Source organism: Herpailurus yagouaroundi, unplaced genomic scaffold (genome assembly GCF_014898765.1).
Source record: "Herpailurus yagouaroundi ecotype Mexico unplaced genomic scaffold, PumYag 182, whole genome shotgun sequence".
Taxonomy (NCBI): domain Eukaryota; kingdom Metazoa; phylum Chordata; class Mammalia; order Carnivora; family Felidae; genus Herpailurus; species Herpailurus yagouaroundi.
The window spans coordinates 48,085,310-48,106,442 of NW_024412413.1; the positions used below are offsets into that span (position 1 = coordinate 48,085,310).

The 21,133-nt window shown below is 38.7% G+C and overlaps 1 protein-coding gene across 1 annotated transcript; it reads right to left on the reverse strand.

Annotated features, from left to right (window-relative positions):
- Positions 1-965: 965 nt before the first annotated feature.
- On the reverse strand, positions 966-20,029 carry CCT2 (chaperonin containing TCP1 subunit 2). Its single transcript, XM_040491453.1, has 16 exons — positions 19,900-20,029; positions 19,073-19,147; positions 18,902-18,967; positions 18,132-18,243; positions 17,736-17,812; positions 17,317-17,429; positions 16,131-16,333; positions 14,537-14,637; positions 13,977-14,104; positions 10,378-10,481; positions 7,660-7,779; positions 6,906-7,034; positions 6,606-6,709; positions 5,973-6,072; positions 4,151-4,292; positions 966-1,249 (listed from the first exon to the last, which is right to left on the reverse strand). The coding sequence occupies exons 1-16, from the start codon at positions 19,900-19,902 to the stop codon at positions 1,219-1,221; spliced, it is 1,608 nt and encodes a 535-aa protein (XP_040347387.1). The 5' UTR covers positions 19,903-20,029; the 3' UTR covers positions 966-1,218.
- Positions 20,030-21,133: the final 1,104 nt, after the last annotated feature.

Sequence of the window (21,133 nt, forward strand, 5' to 3'; positions counted from 1 at the left end):
ACTTCCAAAACTAAATTCACTTTTAAACCATTAACTAAGTACATACCTATCCCCATTCTCTCTCCTCTCAGCCATTTGCCAAAACCGAAAAGCATTAACAAAACAACAATCAGTAATGCTTAAATCTAACCACATCCATATTCTTTAAGAGGGTATTCCCCTTTAAAGCATCAAAGGTCCTTGAGAAGCAGCTTGTAACAAGCAACTTTTAAAATAGAGGACTCTTGGGGCGCCTGGGTGGCGCAGTCGGTTAAGCGTCCGACTTCAGCCAGGTCACGATCTCGTGGTCCGTGAGTTCGAGCCCCGCGTCAGGCTCTGGGCTGATGGCTCAGAGCCTGGAGCCTGTTTCCGATTCTGTGTCTCCCTCTCTCTCTGCCCCTCCCCCGTTCATGTTCTGTCTCTCTCTGTCCCAAAAATAAATAAAACGTTGGAGAAAAAAAAAATAAATAAAATAGAGGACTCTTTCGGGACACCTGGGTGGCTCAATCGGTTAAGAGGCCAACTTCGGCTCAGGTCACAATCTCATGGTTGGGGAGTATGAGCCCCATACTGGGCTCGCTGTCAGCACAGAACCCGCTTCAGATCCTCTGTCCCCTTCTCTCTCTGGCCCTCTTCTGCTCACGCACTCTCTCAAAAGTAACATTTAAAAAGTAATATAGGACTCTTTCAAACTTGAAATAATGTTTACACCATAATTGTTTCCTATATAAGAGACAGTACTTAGACTATACAAAATTAAATGAGTACTTTCACTAAACAAAATTAAATGGCTAATAAGTTATATAGGATTAAAAACCAAGAGATTAACCTATGTTTATCATGTGTGACTTGGACTTGATAATTATTTCATAATCAGGTAAGGTCAATCATTAGTTAAGCTGAACAACTCTATACAGAGTATAATCATTTGCTCCCATTAAATAATTAAAAACAGGGTACAAATCACTAAGACAGGTGAGAACAGATAATTGTTCAAATTTTTATTTTGATGCACGATATGAGAAATGAACTTTTAAATCAACTGAGTTTTATGGAAAATGAAACAGCAAATAAATTAGACCAATGTTAAAATAGATGGTCAGTTAAATGTCCAAACGTAAGGATACAAGAGCCACAGATAAACTTCAATACCACAGTCTTCTTTAACAGGTGGAAGTCTTTCAAACACAACTTTGCTATGAACTACCTGGTCCAGAGCTCAACAGCACATGGGAATGTTTAACAGGGGTGGTGATCAGGGACACGTTTCCTGCAAGGATTATAAAACAAACACTTAAGAAAAAGGCAATGATAAAAATGAAAAGCATGTAACCAAAGATTAATAGCAAATACAAACACAGCTAAATTCTTAATTTTATTAAAACCATTATAACCAATTCTCTGTAAAAAAGATGCTGTTTCGGGGCGCCTGGGTGGCGCAGTCGGTTGGGCGTCCGACTTCAGCCAGGTCACGATCTCGCGGTCTGTGAGTTCGAGCCCCGCGTCGGGCTCTGGGCTGATGGCTCAGAGCCTGGAGCCTGTTTCCGATTCTGTGTGTCCCTCTCTCTCTGCCCCTCCCCCGTTCATGCTCTGTCTCTCTCTGTCCCAAAAATAAATAAACGTTGAAAAAAAAAATTAAAAAAAGAAAAAAAGATGCTGTTTCTACCTCATAATTAATATCCCTCAATTATTACTATACTAGTAAGAGGACATTACAAATCCATGGAACGTGAAGACCTGTAGGTATTTAGCAATACTCTATTTCTCATCCCAACAACCTACTTAACAAATACATATTCTCCATTAAAAGGTTAATGCATGTTTTCAGCAAATGCATTAGGGAATTCTACTACTAAATTAGTCAAAGGCAAAGACAGGTACTCTTAACCACAAGTTGTATGTAGAATGACAAGACTTTGGGGCCTCCAGATTAAAAATCTCTATTTTTCTTGCTATTCTAAACGAATGAAAACAAATGCCAGTAGGTAAGCTGGGAAACTCACTAAAGTATGTCAACAGTGCCTTTCATATACATCTTAGATGTTAAACTTTTATTCTTTGGTGAGAAAATAACAAATCTCTCAGGAAGGAGGCATGGCAGAGGTACTAACAGAATTTTACTTACTGCCTGTATAAGCACTGCTTCTAAAGACAAACACAGCAATCATTCCAGAGAAGCAGACAAAGTCTAAAAACACTGAAAGAGTATACTGGGACCATATAAGGAAATAAATCTTTCAACCTTGGAAGCTTATGGGAGTAGGACTAAAGGATGCTAAAAGATGTCAATATAGAAACTTATCAAGCTGTGACAGTTCACAGGGCAACTGGTCTGGAATGGAATAAGAGTCCGCTGGTTAATAATGGGTATGAAGAGTCCCCAGACCAGTATGTTTGGGAAGGCTGAGTTAAACAAAATTATTCATGTTTCTTTACTGTAACTACTGAGAACGTCTACTAAATTTAACAGACACTTAAACCACTAAAACAGTGGTATCAGATCAAATGAGGTATACCAAGGAACATATTACAAATGTGGTTGAGGGTGTCAAGTCATCGCAAAGATTTATGAGGGCAGGCATGATTATGTGGCCTATTAGGAAAACTTTACAGACCAGTTTCCTTTTGTTATCATTCTGCTTATTAAAGACAGTAGAAAACAGAACTGCACAACCATCTCTGCTGGCACAGCTTCCAAAACTTTCAACTTCTCCTTCCCTCACCAACTTTCCATTTCAAAATGACGGCTCATTTCCCTACCATAGAAAAACTATTTTCAGCCCAGGCCTTCTACTACACCACAGATTTAAATACCATTTCCCCCTTTTCTTTCCACATCCAAATCACTACTTTCTACTCTTTCCTCTTTCTAACAGTAATGTGATGTAATAGAAAAAAGCACTCAAGTGGATGCTGCACGATCTGCACAAAGAAATTCCTTGTACCTTAGTCCATTTAAGGTGCAATTTCCTAATGATGTTCCTACTTCCCTCCTGTTCCCAGGGATGAACTCCCCATGCTTCCAACTAAAACCAGCACCCCCCTCTCATTCTCCCACTCCTTCTCACAGCTACTCAGTGGGCTGCTCCCTCCTTCTGCATTCATCTACCCCTACAAGATCACTCCACATAGCACTCAACATTCACAGTAAAGACCCACACATTCTCTAGCTACCATCCCACTTCTCTGCTTCTATTCACAAGAGACTCACTAAGAGAAACTTTATTTCTCCCAACAAGAACCTTGGATTGGATTATCCTTCATTCCTTTTCCTTATACCTTATATGCAGCCCATCATCAAATTCTGCGGGCTCCACCTTCAAAATCTATGATCAACACCTCCTGACCACCCTCACCTCTTCTCTCCTGGTGCAGGCCACCATCCCCTCTCAATTTCATGAACCACCACTTCAACAGGTAAAATTAATATTTTCACAACTACTAGTAAGAACAATTAAGTTAACTAAATCTTCAGAAGTTAAGATTTTCTGGCTAACCATTTTTTACGTGAATGAGTTTCTGAAAAAATTTGACACCTTAAAAAAACTGCTGAAATGGAACATATAAGGAACTCTTGACATCATGTACTTAAGATTACCTATATGAAAAAGTGTACCCAGGATAGAGGACTATAGCAGACTCATCCTGGTAAAAAGACATTCATTCTTACTACTACAGCCCTCGCCCCCATGCAGTATGGTTCTTAACCTTTCCAAGCCTGCCTCTTTATGTCAATTCTGAGAGCTCTCCTGTGTTACCTGTACCCCTCTCTCCCTGAACTTTTTTGACTTTAAGAGTTATGACTACAGATTTTAAATAACATGCGTAATACTTTTAGTTAGGCAGAAATGGCTCTATCAACTACAATTACCAAACATACCCAGTTATCTATTTTTTGCTTCTGTGTTAATTTTTTTGTAAGAGGGGCACCTAGTGGCTCAATTGGTTGAGCATTCAACTCTTGATTTCAGCTCTGGTTATGATCTCACAGATCATGGGATCAAGCCCCACATTGGGCTGCACCCTGACAGTGCAGAGCCTATTTGGGATTCTCTCTCTCACTCTCTCTCTGCCCCTCCCTCATGTGGGCAAGCTAAGTAAACATTAAAAAACAATAATAATTTTAAAAAACAATTTTTTCTAAGAAACGTGTGTTAAAGTGCTACAATACCTTGGTGCTGCTTTGATAATGTTGTCCACACGCAGAATCACCTCTGCTGCTTCAGCTGCACTCAAAAGAACTTGTCGCTTTACTTGGAAACTTTCTGTTATACCCAGTGCTGCCATATCTCCAATGGTACCTTCCTTCATATCTGAAAAAAGACACAGTATTTACTAAATAAACTACAGTTGTTTTTTTTTTTAAAAAACATGTATTTATTATTGAGAGAGAGAGACAAACATAGAGCATGAGCAAGGGAGGGGCAGAGAGAAGGGGAGACACAGAATCTGAAGCAGGCTCCAGGCTCTGAGCTGTCAGCACAGAGCCCGACGTGGGGCTCGAACTCACCAACTGTGACATTATGACTTGAGCCCGAAGTCAGTCACCCAACCGACTGAGCCACCCAGGCACCCCCAAACTATAGTTTTAGCAACTAAATTATCAAAATATCTCTAATTACTTACAACAAATAAAATTAATGTTTATAAAAAATGAGATCACAAGACCCAACCACTCAATTTAATTAGAGCATTCTCATCAGCCTATCACTCAAGGCCTTTGAGAAAATTAAAAGGTCAATTAGGTCAAATAATGGAAAATGAATATAGAACACTCAATCAGTTTTTTTTAACATTTTTAAGTTTATTCATTTATTTTGAGAGACAAGCAGAAAGCAAGTTGGGGAGGGGCAGACAGAAAGGGAGAGAGAGAGAATCCCAAGCAGGCTCCACAATGTCAGCGAAGAGCCCAACACAGGGCTCGAACTCACAACCTGCAAGTTTATGACCTGAGCTGAAACCAAGAGTTGACACTTAACCAACTGAGCCACCCAGGCACCCCTCAATCACCTATCTTTATCTACGTACATATATATACACGTGTGTATATGTACGTACATGTGTAAAATTACTGCAGGGAGCACCTGGGTGGCTTAGTCAGTTAAGCCTCCAACTCTTGCTTTCAGCTCAGGTCATGATCTCATGGTTCGTAGGACTGAGCTCCATGATGGGCTCTGTGCTGACAGCATGGGGCCTGCTTGGGATTCTCTCACTCTCAAAATAATAGTAAAAAATAAAAATAAAAGCAAAATTACTACAGAAGATGTGCTTATCACTAATTACCATGGATTCTTTTTTAAGATTTTAATTTTTAGAAGTAATCTACACCCAATGCGGGGCTTGAACTCACAACCCTGCGATCAAGAGTCACATGCTCTACCAACTGAGCCAGCCAGGTGCCCCTACCATGGACTCCTAAAACTGGAAGAGAATTTAGAAGTCATCTATTTTTCTTGTGAGAATCCCTACTTGACCTTCTGACAGATCATTTTCATTACCTCTCTTCTGCAGTGCCAGGATTATCTACCCTCTTACTATTCCTGTCTTGGACAGTTCATTGGGAAATTTTTCAATTTGAATTAAAATCTGCCCTTTTGGCCACTTTTATCTATGTATCAAAGATCCACACTCAAGAATGTCTCACAGTAAGTTTCCTAGGAGATTAAAATTGAATGTTGATTATACTGTAAGAAACTTAACATTAAGTTTACACTTATCTGAAAATATTAGTACTGTTTATGTATTTCAATCTCACAGTCATAATAAACTAGTTACAAATCTTCTAATTAGTTTTATACCCTTTATGGACAAACAGTTCTGGTAGTGTTGAGAATATTAAGTTAAACATTTTCCTAAAATATGTAACAATTACAGAGGCAAGGGCCACAGAAAACTTTTTTATGGTTATTATGAGAATTCAGCTTAAAGAAAAAAAAGAATAACTTGGTAAACTTACTACCAAAATTAATGCAAGCTTTCATGCAATTTCTTACCCAGTCCAGCAGTTGTATTGCCTTCACTATGGGCAGCTCGGAGCTGCGCCACCAGATCTTCACTGTCATAGCCTGCGTTATCGGCGATTATAGTTGGCAACTACAAGGTGAGAAAGACAAATAGCAAATATTCTATAAGAAAGTGGATTTACTTCTAACCAGGACACCTTTTAAAATTATACATTTAGAAACAATGTAAAATTGTTCCTTTTAATTACTGCTCATAAAAAAGATAAACTCCAGAATCAAATTTAAGTGGTGTGAACCAGTTTTCTTAATGCCAAAAAGGCAAACATGTCTACGATAGGAAAATGTATTCATTTAAAAAAACCATCAATAGGGGCGCCTGGGTGGCGCAGTCGGTTAAGCGTCCGACTTCAGCCAGGTCACGATCTCGCGGTCCGTGAGTTCGAGCCCCGCGTCAGGCTCTGGGCTGATGGCTCAGAGCCTGGAGCCTGTTTCCGATTCTGTGTCTCCCTCTCTCTCTGCCCCTCCCCCGTTCATGCTCTGTCTCTCTCTGTCCCAAAAATAAATAAACGTTGAAAAAAATATATATATATAAATAAATAAATAAATAAATAAAAAACCATCAATACTCACAAAATGGGAGTTCAGATCTCTTTATCAACTTACCATTCTCAGTGCTTTAGCATAAGACTCCATTGCAACAGCTTCTTTGCCTGGTGTTCTACTGGCAAGCTGTGTCACAGCATGAGCCATCAGCATCTCAGAACAGCCTGCAGATTAAAATTAAATTCCAATTAAATATTTTATTTAATCTCCAAGACCCTGAATTACTGATTTCCCTTAAGACACGTCAAACATTTTAAAATTAAACTCAAAAGTACTATATATAAACTTTCTAAAAATCATTAAAGCCAAAACCATTACTATACTTGAATAAACCACATTCAGTATTTTTAAAACGCTTACCTCCTCCATAAACTGTTCTAGAATCCTTCACAGTTTGGGCAAGAACACAGAGAGCATCGTGCAAAGATCTTTCTGCTTCATCTAAAATTTGTTGAGTGGCACCACGCAGAACAATGGTACAAGCTTCACCTAAAGTTAAAAGATAAGATTCTTAGGTCACAGTGAACACTTAGTTATAAAAAATAAGTTTGCCTTCTAATCTTTATGTAGATATTGGTTATAATTATTCTTTGGTTTTAAAAGCGGACATGTCCTCTGCTGTTGTACATTCTTTTTGCTAATAATCCATGTTCACAGTAGTTCTAAGGTACCTAGAAAACAATCATATTGAATATACTGTTCACAAAGGCAAGATTAACATGAGGCTTATCTCAAAAGAAACTGAGATTAATATACATCATGCCTCTCAAGAATTAAGACACATCAGGGGCGCCTGGGTGGCGCAGTCGGTTAAGCGTCTGACTTCAGCCAGGTCACGATCTCGCGGTCTGTGAGTTCGAGCCCCGCGTCAGGCTCTGGGCTGATGGCTCAGAGCCTGGAGCCTGTTTCCGATTCTGTGTCTCCCTCTCTCTCTGCCCCTCCCCCGTTCATGCTCTGTCTCTCTCTGTCCCAAAAATGAATAGACGTTGAAAAAAAAAAAAAAAAAGAATTAAGACACATCATATTCTAGTAAATAGTGTAACTACTTCTTTTAACTTCAACAGAGTCTATCAAACATTTAGGAACCTAAATCAGGATCTATATAATCACTCACCAAGTGCTACCCCAGAAAAGTGGATCAGTTTGTCTTCTCCAATCATGACTTCCTCAATAAGCTTGCAACTTCCAAGCTTCACTAGTTCTGGGTGGTCAAAGGTAGAAGCAATTTCACCACCTATGAACATAAATACACATTAATTAAATGCACATTTAAAAATCTGTTTTCCAGTAAGAACTAATGAACTGACATTTTTAAAGTTGACTGCTTACTACATGCCAAGCACTTTGAAGCACTTCACATAATCTAATTATTTAATCTTTACAACCCTCACAGATACTGTTAGGAAATACTAAAATTGAGGCAAAGAGATATTTAGTTTCTTGTTCACGATTATGTAGCACTAACAAATTTAGTAAAGTGGAATTCAAATCCAAGCAGTCTCTTTAGACCTGTATGTGCAGCACACTGTAGAATACTATTTCCCAAAGGTTAAACTGGGACTTTAACATCTATTTTTAAATCTGAATTTAAATTCAGATTCCCTTTTGAATCCTGTCTAGAAAACCAGTACCCTTATGATCCAATTTCTCAAAACATAAGAACATTTGACTAATTCTATGTCAACAGATGTAAACCTTAGAAACTGCTTAAAGGAGCACCTGATACCTGCTAATCATTACAGTAACTACAATCTCAGAAAGCCTAGAAAAAGGGAAAACGTATACTGAAAATTTCCCAGAGCAAACCTAATGAGATGTCAAAAAAAATTTTACTTTACTCCTATGTCTTATTTCTATTCCTATTTTCCCTCCATCTTCCATGGTGTAAACTGAAAAGTTCAGCCATTTCCTTTCCTCCTTAATTAGGCAAAAGTTACAACTTCCATTTTAAAATCCCTTTCTCTACCTCACTACTCTCATCTAATAAAGTAGATTTCCTCTACCATCAACCAACCCCTCTTTTAACTCAGAATAATGGATGCTTTATATCTATTTTACAAAAAAAATTATAGAAAAAGACTCTGGGTCATTTTTATACTGATTTATACTCATCCGTACAACTGAAGTTCTTTTGACTTTTGATTGGCAAATTCCTGAGACTGCTTTGTGTTCTAGATGTGAGACACAATACATTTGGGACATCACATCCCCAAAATGAGACTAATTTGGCTTATGAGAATTTTCACTTATCTTAAATTCACTAACTTCTCTATACCGGCTTAGAAAAAATATGTATGTATATCCTTGATGTTTATGAGAACCAATTTCACACATCTTAAAAACAAGTAAGCTAAAGATAGGAGGCACCAACGGGGTAAGATCAACTTTGCAGTTGGGTGTTCTTGGTGCAGTCAATTTTCCTCTGAGTGTATGTGGCAATTTCATGTATCAAGTCCTTATGAGATCAACTTATCCTATGAATGTGCTATCATTCACATTTAATTCTTAGGTCATATCTTTAATTTTGTTATCTTAAAGGAGGAATTACACCCTAAATTTTATTACCTTAAGCATCAAGTATGTAATTGCTCTTAAAGAACTTTAAAGTAAACCTATTTCAAAGTAATTAAAGAAAGAATAAACCCATTTCAAAGTAACTAATGAAAGAAAAAAGTCTTTTTTTAGGTCGGAAGACCACACTTCTCAGAATTATTAAAAATGGCTGAAGAAGTTACTCTGACATGAAACCAATCCTACCCTTTACAAGTTAGTATACTTTTATTTCTAATACTCATGGCACTTGAAAATTCAACATTCCTAGTGCCTTTACATCTCAAACCCCTCTCCTTAAATTCTCATTGCCAGATCCCAAACCACCTTTCCAACATATTCATTTATTTTCAAGGGCCTAAAAATTAGAGAATAAAGGTTGCTACACTTACGTCTTTAAGGTTACTTTAAAAACTATTATCCCAACATAAACAAATTACACTCTGTCATTTTGATGTAGATGTGATCTTACTCATAAATATATTTTTATTCCACACAACTGGGATTATGAAACTCATACCTCTACCGAAGCATATTAGAGTATAAGAAACTTTTCATTATTCATTGCTGAATTGTTTTCACACTTAGTTCAACATTGATTCCTTCCACAAATTTAAATGAATTAACAAAAACAATGTGCAAGCACTTGACCCACTCTCTGACATATAGTTAAGTGTTCAATAAAGGTTATTATTGTAACTTACTACCACACAGGGCACAAAGCATTGGACTACTCACCACTAAAAATAAACTAAATAAAACGGAACACTCCTTTTTTAAGTTTTTGTTTCTTTAGGTATAGAACAATGGTCCTGTGGGTTTGTGAGAAAAGATCTAGTATCTTTAAAACAATGTAACAAAAAAAGAGAGGGCAAACCTAGCATATAATTTGGTATATAGTAAAATAACATAACTAAAGATGTCAAAAAACCATAAATCAGATTTCAGAATAATGGTTTATTTTCTAAGCCCCCTAAAGGTACTTCTTTGTACTCTCAGCAATAAGTTCCATACACTAACATTTAATAAATCCAAGAGCGATTAGTGTTTGTTAGAAATTAATGCCTTTTAGGGTGCCTGGGTGGCTCAGTTGGTCAAGCTCTTCCTTTTTGCTCAGGTCATGATCTCAAGGGTTGTGAGATCAAGACCTGCATCGCGCTCTACACTGACCTCACGGAGCCTGTTTGGGATTTCTCTCTGCCTCTCTCCCTTTATCAAAATAAACTTAAAAAAATAAATAAAATAAAGAAAGAAAAAAGAAATTAATGCCTTTTCCCCATACCTGTGACAAGAGCTAAGCGTTCCACACCCGCAAAATCTGCATGTTCAATAGCCATAACACCAGCAGCACCAAAGAGCTGTTCAGGATAATTATAAATTAACTGCCTATAAATAAAATAAAAATATTGTTCAAAATTGTTATTTCCAAGTCCAAAATTCAACAGACTAAAAAACATGGAACCATTTTTACCTCACCAATACAAATTTTACCGTATCTTCCGTATGCAATAATTTATAAATTACAAAACTTAGTGCATTCATGCTAGTACTGAAAACAGGTATTTTATATTGTTAACTAATAGGATAAACTAGACCCATAATTCTGAAAAGTAATGTAGCAAAAAATGCATCAAAAACCACGTCAGGGGTGCCCGGGTGTCTCAGTTAAATATCCGACTTCGGCTCAGGTCATGAGCTCACAGTTCCTGAGTTTGAGCCCCACATTGGGTTCTGTGCTGACAGTGGGAGCCTAGAGACTGCTTCACATTCTGTGTCTCCCTCTCTCTCTGCCTGCCCTTTTTCCCTCTCTCTCGAAAATAAGCATTAAAAAAAAAACTTAAAAACAAACAAAAAAAAACATGTCAATGTTCACATGCTTTAATTCCACTCCTGAGGCTCTACAGTAGGAAAATAAATTTAGGTATTAAAAGATTTTGGGGTGCCAGGTGGTTCAGTCAGTTAAGCACCTGACTTCAGCTGAGGTCATGATCTCACAGTTTGTGGGTTCGAGCCCCGCATCAGGCTCTGCACTGACAGCTCAGAGCCTGGAGCCTGCTTCGGATTCTGTGTCTCCCTCTCTCTCTGCCTCTCCCCCTCTCATGCTCTGTCTTTCAAAAAAAAAAAAATGTTAAAAGATTTTAATGATATTTGTAAAAAAATTTTTAGAGAACAGCAAAACCTGACAATGACCTTAATGTTCACTGGGGAGTGTTTGTGCAGATCACAATTTACCAGTTATGAGAACTTTGCAATTTTAAAAATATATTAGATTGAAAAAAAACCAAGTTACAAAAATTTACAGCATGCCATTGTAAGTGAAAAACTGAAGCTAGAACACTACACACACAGATCAGCTTAATAAAAGAATTTCAGGAAGGTCAGACCCTAGACTCTGTTCCTTCTTTATATGTTTCTATTTTCCAAAATGAGATTTTTTTAAAGTTTGTTTTGAGAGAGAGAGGGTGCACAAGCGGAGGAGAGGCAGAGGGGGGAGAGAGGGGAGAGAGAATCTCAAGCAGGCTCCACACTGTCAGCGCAGAGCCCAATGGGGGCTCGAATTCATAATATGTGAGATCACCACCCAAGCTGAAACCAAGAGCCAGGCCCTTAACCAACTGAGCCACTCAGGTGCCCAATGGGGTATTATTTTTCTATCAGGAGTATAAAAAGGAGATGTTTAAAAGTTTGAAACTTAATTAAAAAAAAAAGGCTAAAAAAGTTTTAAAAATAATCATTATAAAGCACTGTTACGCAAAATGCATGTTCTCAGATTCACAGATCACACAGAAGTTTACAAACTTCTTTTTAAAAAGCCCACAAGCGTGCCTGGGTGGCTCAGTGGGTTAAGCATCTGACTCTTCATTTGGGCTCAGGTCATGATCTCACATTTGTGAGATCAAGCCCAGCGTGGGGCTCTATGCTAGTGGCATGGAGCCTGCTTGGGATTCTCTCTGTCTCCCTTGCACATGCTCTAACAATATAAACATTAAAACAAACAAAAAAAGCCCACAAACATCTGGCCTAGAACAATTATTTTTCATCAAATATTAACTGTCAAAGTTAACCAAAGTTCACTGACAGAAACATGTTGTTCCTCTTGGCATTTTCACCATTTAAAACAATCCAAGGGAGCCAACCAGAGGGAAAATTAGGTACATTAGAGGCCCTGAGGTGGGAATGAGCAAACTGAATTCAAAGCAGTGGTTTTAGGCCCCCTGAACCTGGAAGAGAATCGAGGACTCCCTGCCAAAACTCCAGTCTAGAGTTCTTGCCTCTAGGCCTTGCCAGGAAATGGCCCTCACTACTATTGGATCCTACATGTTCGGCCCTATAACATCAGGGCCCCAAAGATAGAAGCTGGTCTGAGAGCCATGGAAGCAAGCTACGGGGCCCGGAGTGCCTGCCACCTGGACACTGATTCCATTTTACGCTGCCTCAGACCACTGGAGTGGATAGAGTCGTGACTTTTTATTGACTCTTTTCTAGTTTTACTGAAAAAAAAGTTCCATTGCCTTTGTGGGGGGGAAAAAAAACCCAAAAATGCCTTAGACACTAACAATTAAGAATACATGGGGAAAGGCGCCTGGGTGACTCAGTCAGTTAAGCATCCAACTCTTGATTTCAGCTCAGGTCATGACCTCACAGTTCGTGGGTTTAAGCCCCACCTTGGACTCTGTGCTGACAGCACTGAGTCTACTTGGGATTCTCTCCCCCACCTTGCCCCTTCCCTGCGTGCATGCTCTCTCAAAATAAATAAACTTTGACAAAAAAAGAATACACAGAAGAAGCGTACACACACTTTTTCACAGAAATTAAAGAAAACAGGTGCCTGAGTGACTCAGTTAAGTGTCTGACCCTTGACTTCAGCTCAGGTCATGATCTCACAGTTCATGAGTTCAAGCCCCGCATCAGACTCTCAGCATGGAGACTGCTTGGAATTCTGTCTCCTCTCTCTCTGTCCCTCCCTACCTTACTTGTGCACAAGCATGCACTCTCTCAAAAACAAACTTTAGGGTGCCTGGTGGCTCAGTCGGTTAAGCATCCAACTTCAGCTCACGTCACTCTCTCATGGTTCGTAAGTTCGAGCCCTGATCGGGTTCTGTGCAGACAGCTTGGAGCCTGGAGCCTGCTTTGGATTCTGTGTCTCCCTCTCTCTGCCCCTCCCCTGCTTGTGCTCTCTTTCAAAGATAAACATTAAAAAAATCAAAATAAATGATTTTAAAAAACACAAGACAAAATTCTTATCTAAAACTTGGTCTCTTCATTCTTGTTTTCTTTGGTATTAATTTTTTGCCACTTCAAACTCTCACCATTTGATATGGGAATTGAACCTCTCCACCAGATATATATATCACACACACACACAATTAGTCCAAAACTCTAAAACTGTAACTGTCAAATCAAAAAACTATTTGTGGGGCGCCTGGGTGGCTCAGTCAGTTGAGCATCCGACTTCGGCTCAGGTCATGATCTCACAGCTCAGGTCATGATCTCACAGCTCGTGAGTTCGAGCCTCGTGTCAGGCTCTGTGCTGACAGCTAGGAGCCTGGAGCTTGCTTCTGATTCTGTGCCTCCCTCTGTCTCTGTCCCAACCCACTTGCATTCTGTCTCTGTCTCTCTCAAAAATAAACAAACATCAAAAAACTTTTTTTTTTTTTAACTATTTTGTTATTAATAAAAAAAGGTTTAGTAAAGTGTATTAACATAAAACATCGCCAAAATCATAATAAAAGTGCCTTGCCATAAAATTCTAATTATATTCAGAAAAGACACGTTTCTAAATAACAAGTCACTAATTCAATAGTAAGTATTTCCATAAGCCTTCAAAGACATAAATCATGTATTACATTATAACTATTGTTAGCAAAACCACATACAGACCTGTTAATAAAGCAATTTATCCCATGCTTAAGAATACGTTCAACTTTCTCCTTCATTTTTTCCTTTTCTGCGTGTTCTATTTCAGCCACTTTTGCTGTAGAATCAACTCTTACCCTGGAACCAAATATCTAAAACAAAGGAAAGCATAAAAACAACACCTAAGAGTCTCAACATAAACATTTTCACATAAATACACTGAAATTATGTTTGGATACATTCATATATATTCTAGGTTTTTTAAGTGCAAGTGATTCCCAGCCTGAGTTTATTTTTTTTTGGAAAGTAAACTTCTTACTTTTATTTTTTTTGTATTACTTTGCTTTTATTAGTTTAATTTTTTTTTCAATATATGAAATTTATAGTCAAATTGGTTTCCATACAACACCCAGTGCTCATCCCAAAAGGTGCCCTCCTCAATACCCATCACCCACCCTCCCCTCCCTCCCACCCCCCATCCACCCTCAGTTTGTTCTCAGTTTTTAAGAGTCTCTTATGCTTTTCCCAGCCTGAGTTTATAAAGCAGCTAACAATTAGATTTCCAAGAAATGTAATTAACATACCTTTATTTTATCTGTATCCATACCCGTGTTTGCAATAAGAATTTTAGCATTTTCAATTCGCTTTGGTTGATTTACTCCAATTTTTTTATCCAACAGAAAGCCTACAATACAGAATACTATATTAAATACTTCAAAGCTATACTGATAAATCTTCTATAGATGTCTGCTTTATCAAATTACTTTCAAAGAACACATTTGAGTCCAATTCTTCAAGCTCCTAGAACCTATAAAGCATTCCATTAAAGCAGTGATCATAAAAATCAATTTAGCAGGTGGAAATGTAAGAGTACAGCACAAACTTTTAAGAATAAACACAGTATTTTGAAACTTTTGTTCCACATATAAACAATATATGCAGATGTGGATTACAACATAATGCTAATAAATCCACTTTCATTCCTTTAAAGCCAACACAACAGAAAAACTGAGGATTCAGAAAAACAAGGTATTGCTAGAGATTACTGAACTTTTTGAAGCACTGAAGCCGGTTAAGAAAATGAGAAAGTCATGTATAATGGAGTCAGACAAACCTGCCCCAATCATACTCATGCTGCTTATAGGCTATGTACACACTCTTGGACAAATTAATCAACCTTAGCTAGTCATCTGTAAAACAGGAATATCACCAGTGGCACACATGCTCGTTTCCAGCCTAGAGGCCTGAGGATTTGGAACTCTCTCTCCAAGCTTCTTTTAGAGGCATGCATAACTTTTACCTTTTCCATTTTCATGTTGGGTTTTCCACCCTATTAAGATGAACCTAATTCTCAATCACTGGGTCAACAACATAATGAGGGATAAATAAAATTTTAAGTTAAATTCCTATTAGAATGCTTGGCACAGAACATTCAAGAATGTAGCATTCAAGAATGGTAGCTATCTTTGTTTTCATTATCCTTACCTACCCACTAGCCTCTTTTAGAAATGCTACACAGCCCTCATAGATAAATTCAACACAGAGTATTTTCAGAATTGTTACTGCCTTGAAATACAAATGACCTATAAATGAAGTACGAATAACTGGTAAAACACAACTTGTTCCTGTTTCTCCTCTATAGAAGAGAACGCCTACACATTCCACTCCAGAAGTCATTTTGTGAAGTAAATACAATGTAAAGATGTTTTGAAAAATTCATACTCTAAGAACAAAATACACTATTAGTAAGAAAATAGCAATTGCTAACACTTCTGTATCACTTTAACAAACACCAGCAACTATACCCTCAATACCTACACCAACTAAATGATATGACTTAACACAAACCCTTCCTGGAAAAAGTGCTATTTCAGAGTAGCTGATTTCCACTACGACTACAATTTCTCTTTATTAGAAACTGCAAGTAATAACTTCTTGGCATAAGTAAAACCTAGAGATTATCAAAGAAATGCTGGGATGGAGTGAGACGAAGCACACAGTTACACATAATAAATGGATCAGAATGACAAAAATGGTTATTATATTATTTGTATTCTTAAAGACAAGTTTTCTGGCTTTGTGAAGTGTCACTAGTCCTGTCTAGCTAAAAACAGGATTCACTATTTAGCCCTCAACATCTGATCAAACCTTGTTTTCCCATATTTAACATATACATACCTTCATCTAAATAGGAATCTGCCAGACTTCCTCCTAGCTTCTTGATGACATGAATCGCCTCCAAATTACCAGAGCCTTTCAGTCTGAGAACAGCTTCTACAGCTAACTGAGTAAAGTGGTCTTTGTGATGAGTAAGAAGTTTTGAGGATAATGTTGTTCCTGCAATGTTCATTAAATCCTGACGGAACTTAACTTCGTCAGAACTAAAAAAACAAAAAACAAAAAAACAGAAGACTCATGCCAGTTCTTAAAATGCTTCTCCAAAGAGATCAATCCTATTTTTCTTTTTGAAATTTATCCAAATAGGTGTCAGTAGATCATTTCACCCCAGTCAGGGCTCTAAGCCACAGAAAAAGAATTAGAGCTCACCACCAATAATCAAGAAATGCGAAATTAAAAGTTACTAATTTCCCACCTATCTGGCAAAATACCAAAAAACAAATAAGCCAACAAAAAAATAGCAAATGCTCCAAGAGCATGGAAAAATAGGTATTGCTATACAGATATTGGGAGTGAGAATTAATGTTTTCTAGAGAGTTACTTGTAAATAAAAATGCCTTAAAATACACATATACCTTTGGACCCACCAATTATACTTCTTGAAACATTTTTTTAGGAAAGAGATTTGTCACATTACTATAAAACTAAAAATTATCAATCAAAACACAGATTTCCAAACACAAATAAATTATACTATCATCAAATGCATACCTCTATTAAAACTAATAATGCAGAAAATACTAACACTCAGAAATATCCTTATTATTCAACTAAGTTAGAAGCTGTAAAATTCTCTACACGATACTATTTGTTTCTGTGTGTTGTGTGATTATATACACAGGAAACTGGAAACTCAGCCTGTATGTGAAGCGTAACATGGAGGGTTTGTTTTGTTATCAGGGCAGGATGAGGCAACAGGGTCATGTTTGTAAATGCTTTTATTCTCCAGACTTTCTGTATGGAGCATATTTTGAAAAGAATGTTAAGGGGCACCTGGGTGGCTCAGTCAGTTAAACATCTGACTCCTGACTTTGGCTCTGGTCATGACTTCACGGTCATGAGACTGAGCCCTGAGTCAGGCTCAGTGCCAAGCATGAGCCTGCTTGTAAGATTCTCTAAATCTCTCAAAAATAAACAAAGAAGAAATGTTAAATACTTAAAAATAGCATTATTTTGGTATACCAACCCATGATCAACTGCAGAATTCAACAGAGCCTGTCTTGCCGCCTTTGTGGCTTCTCTCCAACCAGCAATGATGGTCTGTGGGTGAATCTTTTTTGCAATTAAAGATTCTGCTTCCTATTAATAAAGAACAGAAAACATTCATCAACAGTAAAGACATAAAGGGGTTCCTGGGTAGCTCAGTCAGTTAAGCATCTAACTCTTGATTTCAGCTCAGGTCATAATCTCCTGGTTCATGGGACTGAGCCCCACTTTGGGCTCTGCTCTGTCACCAGAGCCTGCTTGCAATTCTCTCTCTCCCCCACCCTTGCTCATGTGCATGCACGCTCTCTCAAAACAAATAAACTGAAGCAGGACCCAATGACTTCCGGTCCAAGAGCAAAAAACAATAAAAGGAGGTTGAAGTTGCTCAGATATTCTTACCCTTAGCAATTCTGCTGCTAACACAGTAACAGAGGTAGTGCCATCACCAACTTCATCATCTTGAACCCTTGACATATCTACAAAAAGGAAGCTATAGTTACTAGCTCATTCTTATGAGATTCTGCATTCTAAATTACTTCTCCATAGCTTACCTAATTCTCTAAACATACCCACCACCAATCTGAATCTCACTTATCTAGGTTTCCTCACCTGACAAACTCTGGAAATTCTCAGTCTGAAATGTTTTATCATTAATAAATGCATGGTACTCCAGAAGCTTGTAATAATGATAACAATTAAAAAGTAGACATCAATTAATCACAAGTATAGTTCATCAACACAACCTATTTAAAAATGTGTTTCAAAATGTTAACGAAACCTTATCCTCATACTCACCAACTAAAACTTTAGCTGCTGGGTTGTCCACACCAATGTTTTTTAGAATAGTTGCACCATCATTGGTTACCATGAGAGAGGCATCTCGTCCACTGCTTAGTAGAATTTTATCCTAAAAGGAATAAATAATAAATATGTGGTTCAAGATATAAATATATCTGGAAAAATGCATGGGTCAACCCGTATTCTCATATACTGTTAATGTGTAAATACTCTGGATGGCTATTTGGCAGTATCCATTCAAATTTTTCAATGCATATACTCCATAAGCAAATCCTGGTGTCTACCCCTAAAAACACTAGAACAGGGAAATATTAACGAGGTTGTCTCAGCATTGTAATAGCAAAAACAGTGGAAGCAAACTAAATGTCCCTCAATGTGGTCATAAATAAAATTTAAACATTAATGCTGAAAGGAATTTTAAAAAGCTACCTACAGATAAAGTACACACGCATAGTGCCTATGATAAAACAAAATATATGCAACAAAACACATAACGCACAGATAATCTAAAATATATTGGGAAGACTTACATCCAGATATAACAGTGGTTGTCACTGGGGAGGATCCAGGATGGTGATCCAAGGGAACTTTAGCTTTATAAGCACTGTTTTCATTTTTAGCAAGAAGAATATATCCACATCTTACGTGTGTAATTAAGAGTTAACTTTCCAACATTAAAAAGCACCCCCCAAATTGAGTTATTACTTGTATTTCCACCAACGGCTCTAAAACAATATCAAAACATAAAAATTCCTAGTTTTCCTTACCATGCCCTTAGGTCCCAAGGTGCTCTTTACCAAGTCTCCAATAGCGATGGCACCAATAAAAGAGGACTGGAGTAAAAATCAGAGATTGAAGGGAAGAAGAATCAATTTTACAATCTTAAAAATTCAAAAAGTACAATCGAATCTTTAAAAGAATGGGAGAACAAGGCTTACCAGCCGAGCGGTCTCTGCTCTCTCTTCATCAGCTCCAGCCTTGAAGATGTTAACAGGTGCGAGGGAAAGGGACGCCTAAAAAGGAAAATCAACAATCAGTTTGAATACCAATATTTAACAGGTATATTCAGATGCATGGAGATAAAATATGCAGATATTAAAGACAAGTTTAATTTACAGCATAACATAATTTTCCAAAAAAGTGACGTTCTCCATCACTGGGGCATTTACTTAAGGGGGGGGTGAGGGACTTATGCAAGCTGCACGGCAAGACGACCTTGCTTTTGGGATCTACTAGGGCTCTGCGAGTAAAAATTCTATACCAAAGAGACTGTTAAGCATGGCAAGACTTAAAATGGTTTTAAGCTAAGCATAAGGCAGGCAAGAGTTGTAAGCCACTAGCCCAACAACCGCCCAGTGGACGAGGCAACGCGGTCGACCCGCCTCCATCTTCACCGTCCGGTCCCTCCAGCCCGGTCGCCATAGGCTCCTCCCCAAGAGAGGGCGCGGCCTGCCGCGCCGACCCGCCCGGGGCACTAGAAATTTCTTCGCTTGGGTTGAGCCCCGGGCCCCGGGTTCTGGTACTGCGGAGAGGCCTAGTAGGCCCAAGACGCTGGCATGGAGGCCCGCCCCTCCCCCTGCTAGGCATGGAGGGCTTCACCGACGGGCCCGGCGCAGGCCACACGCCGCGGCCCGCGCCATGTGCGGCGGCCTAAGGAGACAGACACAAGGAGTCCGCGGCAAAGGGAAAACAGAGGGGACAGCGAGGCGGCAGGGCACGGCGGGACGTGGCGGGGCTTAGACAGGGCTAGTGGGGCCAGACTCACCATGGTTCCGTGGAGTTCGGCACACACGCTAACCCCTCACAGCTCACGCCCGGGACCGGAGGTAAGAGAAGCCGGAAATGACGGCACACGCTCTACTGCAGGGGGCGGAGCTCCGACCAGCGCGAAGCTCGGGCCAGGCGCCGCCAGCTGGAGCAGTGAGTGGTGCCACTTTGAGTGGAGCAACGCGGTCGGAAGCGCGGCTCCTTGCGCTGGGGGGCGGGGCTTCGGCTCGCGCCCCGCCCTCTGTGGATTCGCCTGCCAGAGACCTGGAAGGGGTGGGTCCGACATCTAGCTTGCAGCGGGGCAGGTTGGCAGTTGAGCTCCCGAAGAACAAAGGGGATTTCGGGACGTCGGGCTGCCATAGCAACGGCGTTCTTGCTCGTGCGTTTAATTTTTCTTAAATTTAAACTTTTGAAATTTGCCTGAAAGTACCACATATACACAATTTAAAGTGTTATATACTAATAAAGAAAGACAATTCACCAACCTCACCACTTTTTTCCCGGGAGGCAACTACATTCAGCTTTTTCGGGTTTTGTTTCTTTGATTACTTACCATTATATTACTAAATAATATTTTATTGCTATTTTAATTTTAAACGTTATTTATTTAGTATTACGAGGAAGACTTACATTCCTTTTGTTGAATTTTAAAAAGCTGTTTTTAATTGGACGTTGACTGTCCGGGACAAAGTCTTGTGAACTCTCATGGAGACATTTACTTTATCTTTGCCCTGCCTGCTCATTTTCAGGTCTTAGCTTTCACTCGATTTTTCCCCCTCCACTAGTAGAGATGACCAATACCCTCTTACATAATGTGTTGATAGAGACCAGGATCAATCCCAAATATTTCAGTTTATTAAAAAACAAAATTTCCTACTTACTCCAAGTTGACCCCCTAGGACAGTTAAAATTTTTGTCCTTAAAAAAACCTATTGGTTTTCTATCATCCACTGATACCCTTTTCTCCCTTTGACTAATGCATCACTCAGTAAGCTTGTTAACATTGATAGATGTTTTCAATTTTTAATCCTTTTCACCTTTCAGATTTAAGAGAGTTAGTTTACATCAGGGAGGGATGGTGAGGGAACCAAATCCAACCTGCCACCTGGTTTTTTATGGCCAGAGAGTTAAGATTGGGTGTTACATATTTAAATGGTTGGGGTAAAAATGGTGAATATTTCATGATACATTAAGATTATATGAAACTTGTATTTTGGTGTCCATAAAGCTTG